The sequence below is a fragment of the Xenopus tropicalis genome, chromosome 2 (assembly GCF_000004195.4).
Source record: "Xenopus tropicalis strain Nigerian chromosome 2, UCB_Xtro_10.0, whole genome shotgun sequence".
NCBI classification, from domain to species: domain Eukaryota; kingdom Metazoa; phylum Chordata; class Amphibia; order Anura; family Pipidae; genus Xenopus; species Xenopus tropicalis.
In genome coordinates, this window is record NC_030678.2 from 144499213 (window position 1) to 144505613 (window position 6401).

At 37.0% G+C, this 6401-nt stretch overlaps 1 protein-coding gene across 1 annotated transcript; it reads right to left on the reverse strand.

Moving 5' to 3' along the window:
• Positions 1 to 564: 564 nt before the first annotated feature.
• neurod4 (neuronal differentiation 4) lies at positions 565 to 6165 on the reverse strand. Its single transcript, NM_001131041.1, is given in 2 exon segments — positions 565 to 3294; positions 6072 to 6165. A coding segment is annotated over 1 exon segment (951 nt). The 5' UTR covers positions 3260 to 3294; positions 6072 to 6165; the 3' UTR covers positions 565 to 2308.
• Positions 6166 to 6401: the final 236 nt, after the last annotated feature.

The following is a 6401-nucleotide window of genomic DNA, read 5'->3' on the forward strand; positions in this document are numbered from 1 at the left end:
CTTTCCAACCTTTCCTGCTGCTTTTAGCTTTTACAAAAATGTCACAGCAATTTAGAGTGTAAGAAAAGTATTCCTTGCACTTTGACTGCTGTTAATAAACTGATCTGTATTTAGTGCATTCCTTCCTCTTCACGTATTCTGAGTGAATAAAGGACTAATTTACCATGCAAGTGCAGTGTGCAAAGTGCAAAGGCAGAAGTCTCCAATTTCTTTACCGAATGTGAGGATTTAGAGACCAGGGGAGCACTGGGTATTAGTCAATGTCGGACTGGCCCACCAGGATACCAGGAAAACTCCCGGTGGGCCCAGGTGTAAGTGGGCCCTCCTGCTCCTGACCATTTGGCCTGTTTCATTGTCATTCCCTATCTCTGAATGGAAATGAAGAGTAGAAATAGATGAAAGAATAGATGCTAGCATGTAAATAAAAGAGACTAGGAGAATAAAGAGGTTGGGTGAGGAAAGGGGGAAAAATAGTTTGGAGAGTAGGCCTATGGTCTAAGGTTTTCTGGTGGGCCCCTGGGGTCCCAGTCTGACCCTGGTATTGCTTGAAGGATAGAGTCCAAATCAGAGGGAACCAATTTAATAAACAATATAACAATTTAATAAACAATCGATAAGTCCAGTGTGCTTTTATTACTGCAGTGCTGCCTCCTTAACTTTTTTGCTGTGATATGTGTTGTGTATTGTATCTTCTTTTATAGCTCTGTAACCCAGTCCAGGGTAGAAGAAACGGTATATATTATTATGTATTGTGGTGACACATTGGTAAGTGAAATTGTATTGCTGTTTTTGCACATTATTGCTGTGTTGAACACTGTTCTGTTTACCTTTTGCTAAATAATGTGTTGTGTATTGTCTTTGTCCCACTGTGTAAGTATTTTATGCGGTTGAGATGTCAATAAAAAGATCTGATCTGAACTGGCGGCATAGTACTACTCAGGGTATACCCCCTAACCCTTCCAATATTTGTGTTGCCAGCTATATAAGGCCCTTTTTATGCTTGGTGTTCTTTAATAAAACTTGCCCGTAGTGTTTTTCCCGACTTCTAATTTGTCTTTCTTTTTTTAATGCTTGTGTTCACACGCAACCCACTCTTCATGCCGGTTACCTATAAATAGCATTCACTCCTCCATTTGTCCTTTCCAAATCTGGCTCGATAAAATTGTGCTCTTAATATCACATGCAACACGTCAAGTCAGAGGACTTATTCTCCATTGACCTGGAAAATGCAGTCACATTTATTAAAAGTTTCTAATACAAAACATTAGGATATGGTCAATCAGCCTTACAATAATGGGCTGAAAAATAGCTGAAGAATTAAGAGGGCCGAGGATTGGCTGCTTTAGCCGGCAGTAATATCATGTGTAGTTATTGAGCATTTATCTATCTATCAACAAAATAAAATAAAAACAGACCAGAAGTCTTAAAATCAGAGCAACAGATTAATTTAAAAATTCTATTAAAATAAATAATGATATAAATAAGGATGCAGTTTGAAACCAACAAATACAAAAACAATCATTCATGAACAGTAAGAGCATTCCGTTGTAGGATCATTTGACAAATGCAGTAATACAAAATAATAATAAAATAAATTAAAAGGTATAAATAATAGTTAGAAGGGTTTTTGGCCTTTTGTATTTCATGATATGTAGGCGATGGGATTCTCAACAAAAAATATACACATTGTATTAAATATGCATGTACCGTATGGCTCTGTGTGATATAGCAGTAATATAAAAAATAAAAAACAGCTATACTGTAGTTTATAGCATTGGATATTGTAGTGCAATTGATACATAATAAACTTGTGCTTTAAATCGGTCCTTGCATACATTGTAAATTTTTATCTTCTATGAGCAGTTTAGGGGTAAAAATGAGTGCTAGTAACCAGTAACAACTAACACACTCCTCTGCCATTGGGTCAGTATGTTGTGTGTACCATTTGGAAACCTTGGTGTTTAGAGGAGCAATGCACTCCCCAGTGTTGTTCCCCTGAGATGAGTTCCTGTTATTATATGTTACTATATGTGGCTATATGTATGTGCTGGTACGTTTCCACCAAATAGCAATGTTCACATTAGTGTTTTGTTTTCACATTACAATTTGTAGCTATCATTGTGATTGACTGGATTTTTCTATGCATTATATTCAGGCTCCAAGAGTCTCAAAAGTGACCTACAAACAAACTACAAAACATACGTACAATAAGACCAACAGTCATCTTAGGTGGTGGTGATGTGGTGGCCATTGTCATCCAAAAAAGTCAGGTTTGGGTCAACTATAAAAAGTCATTTGATCAGCACATTTATTCAGTGAATATAGCATGGTGTTGGTAGGGCTCATAAGCCATTTCTATGGGTAGTTCATACCTTGGGACACCGGTTTGAAAGTGTGACCCATGTCCATGAGATCCACTAAGCCCAAGAGCTGGGTAGGGGGACCTAAATGCATATGATTTGTCCATATCAGGTGAACCATCTTGCTTCAAGGAAAAATTACCACTGATGCTGAGCGGGGGTGTCAAAGCTCCTTCATAGGGTGGAGTGGTGCAGTTTAGTGTATGGCTTACCACAGATGGATCCATTACTGGTTTAAAAGAAGGGGGTTTCAAGTGCAAATGGTGAACATCAATGTTTCCATAAGGTGGACTGGGTAGTCCTGGGGACTGGTAATTATAGGTATGACCAGTAAGAGAAGAGTCACATAAATGAGACTTTTCTTCGTGTTTATCCAAGAACATTGCCTGAGGTCCAAGTTGCATACAGCCAGCTACTAAGTTGCTTGTTGGCTGAGAAAGACCTTTGCAGAGCATTTCCAGAAAGCCCTTTCCCTCTGTACTTTGACCTTGTTCTAGAATATCAGATAATGCCCATATATAGTTTCTGGCCAGTCTAAGGGTCTCAATTTTAGACAACTTTTGTGTTTTGGAATAGCAAGGCATGACCCTCCTTAAATTTTCTAGGGCATCATTAAGTCCATGCATTCTGGTGCGCTCCCTGGCATTGGCTTTTACTCTGCGCACACGAAACCTCTCCAGTCTAGCCTTGGTCATCTTCTTTTTTTTGGGTCCCCTCTTTTTTGGTTTCTCTCCATCCTCTTCTTCTTCATCATCATCTTCTCCATCTATGCTACACCTTTCCTCGTGACTCAGACCTGAAATGATATCATAGGCAGATTGCCGCTGATTCCTCTCCATCTCATCCTGGGAACTAAGGGCTTCCTCCATCCACCCATGCACACTGACTATCTCCGACATATTAGCAGAATTTGATGTGATCTTCAAACAGTGTCCTGCAATCACAAAACATGAAAGAGTAATTAAAATTTAATTGGATGCATAGTTTGGTTTTTATTGTGGTATATAAGGAAGGCTTGAGGATGCTGGGAGTTGTAGCTCTTAAGTTTTCATATGCTTTGTCTAGTGTGTCATTCCTATACTTTCTTTTACACCAATTAAATTGAAATACACAAGGTTGCTAAACCTATGGCCCACAATACCTAGGTTAATATTTGGTTCAGCCTCTCTTTCATGTTGCCCAAACCACTATGTCCCAATTCCCACCAGTTTCTCCCCTCATTAATCTCTGTCCATCATAATGTCCATTTGAAATAACAATTTTATTTTTTATTTTTATCCTGCTGTTAGCCCTAGGGCCAGTTACAAACTCTACCCTGAGCACTTATACACAATATAAGTATAAAAGTACAGTGACTGCAATTTTAGACTAGCACTTGCTACATGAGGGGACTTCTCCTGTTCCAGTTTGGGTTTTGCTTTTCTTAACCCTTTATTTAGTGCTTTGTGAACATGATAACCATGGTTGTTTAAGGTTTTTGTTCAAGGTTTTCCCATGACAGTATTTGTCAGTGTGCATTATTAAATGTGTAACACCTTTAATACATTGCACTGGGGGTTATTTATAAAAAGCCAAAAACAGTAAAAGCATCCTTTTTTGCCAAAATGCTGTAGATTTCTGTGTTTTTGGAACTATAAAATCTAGAATGTTACTATGGTTGTTTTCCTGTTTTTCAAACCCCTTTTTGCAGAGATAGGATGTAATTGTCATCTATAAGTTAACTTTTAGTTAGAACTAGACAGTGATTGTTAGATAATTTGTCATTTTAGATTATTATTATTATCATTTATTTATAAAGCGCCAACATATTCCACAGGGCTAATTCAATCATTTATTTTTAGATAATTCAATGATTCATTAATTTTAAATGTAAAAACTGCTATCTGGAAGCTGTAGTCACTGCCCTGTCAGGCAGGGGGCTAAGTGGGTAAAGTAGCAGCCTAAAATACAAAAAAAAAAAAAAGACGTATGCTAAAATGTATAATTGACTTTCATCTCTAAACACTAAACTTAAAAGTAATTTACATTCTCAACAAATTTCAAGAAAGAAAAAAAGAAAGATTCCGCTGACAGCCTTTCTAAACCAGCCGGTGTGTGTGATTCTATATAAATAACACCTTCACATTCCATATTGTTTGTTTCTAAAAATGTAACAAAGTAACAAACACCTTTACATATGGTTCCAGGTGTTTTTTTACACTGTAAATATAAGGCAGAAGGCAAACAAGGCTCCTTTAGTTTAGAGTTTTATGATTTTCTTGTACCTGCCCCTCATACTTTTTTTGCAGTTTTCAGCAATGCAATTATATTGCTTTTATTCTATTCTAAACATTTTCTTACATGTTTATTTTTAAATGCTACATTTTAACCTCTTGGTATTGACTGCTGGTTGTTTTGTATGATATTCTGTATATTCTGCAGAACATGTTGGTGTTAATTTATGTGTTAATAATAATAATAGGAATAATAGTATCACCTTATACAAAGGCAAGACAAGTTGGCATCACTTTTGCATTGCTGTGTAGCAACTAAAATATAATGTTGCCTACCCAACACTTAATAATAGCACTAGAATAAAACAACATAACACAACTGTGTAATACGGTATATCACTTTGCCATAAGTATATATTACACAGAAGACCTTAACATTACAATGCAACCCTAGTGCTACAGTTAATGAGTATTGATCTTAACACAGTTTGCTATCACTGTGCATTACGCTGCTATCAGCATATACAACAGGTAAGCTACTATCACTTGTTTTCGCTATTTATTCCAAGTAACATTTAACTGCTAAACTATTACTTGGTATAAAATTCTATGACACTTTACTGTTAAAATGTAACAAAGAGGAGTTCCCAAATGATAATGTTGCCATTTATTTTACATATATTACACATGGGGCTGCATTTATAGATCAGGAGATCCCTGACCATTGCAAGAAGGCTGGAGGACCAATCTGAGGGAAAAACGTAATTTGTGGCCCTCTTTGTGAACTATAACTTTCAGCTCTGAAAGTCAGCCTACTAAATCAGCAATTTTTTTCCATTCAAAGTTCTATATTTACGTTCTATAGCCAGCTCTGATTTAACAGAAAAGTATAGGGCACTTTGCTATCACTTTGCTATCACTGTTGATCACTTTAAAGATACAATATTATGGAAATAAGATCATTGTGTATCTATTGTTATTACTGTTTTTGTTACAAGTAAGTTATTAGTTGTGCAATGTAACAAAGAAGGAGATTGCTCTGCATTACATTACTAGTACTGTGTATGTGAAACTGCACAGTTTCAGTACTATCTATCTATCTATCTATCTATCTATCTACCTATCTATCTATCTATCTATCTATCTATCTATCATCTATTTATCTATCTATCATCTATTTATCTATCTGTCTATCTATCTATCTATATCTATATTACACACAGCAATTTGTGGTCCAATCTACTTTAATATATTAGAGAACATAGCTTTATTGTAATAGGAGGGATTAGCGTGTAATAGTCTTATTTACCATACATACATTTATACATGGCTAATACACAGAGAATACAGATTCAGTACGGGATAAACAGAAGATCCCACGTTCCTTCAAAAGGGTAAATGAGGAAATTTCCATAACTATAGGTATTAAATCAGGAGGTACATGATACTACTAGTTTTGCAGAATGTATAAAATATAATAAACTGCAGACATGCTTACCTGAGTCCTGCTCAGCAGGGTCCCTCTCCCCGGGCCTGAGCTGGAGGCACAGAGTAGCGGGCAGATCGGACTTGTTGCCCAAGTTATTTCAGGAGCATGGAGTGCTGGACAGCTCCCAGGCAGACTCGCTGTGCCCAATATCAATGAGTCCGGGGCTGCTGGCTCCTCCCTTTCTACTACTAAGGTTTGTAGTTAAGCCCCTCCCCTCACAGCAGGCAGAGCTCAAGGTTGTGCGAGTTGGTCTCCCATATCCCTTAACCCCATCTCTACCCAATATCTTTTTTTCTACCTTTTTCCTAGCTTGTTTTAGAGCCTTAATATCAACCCCTG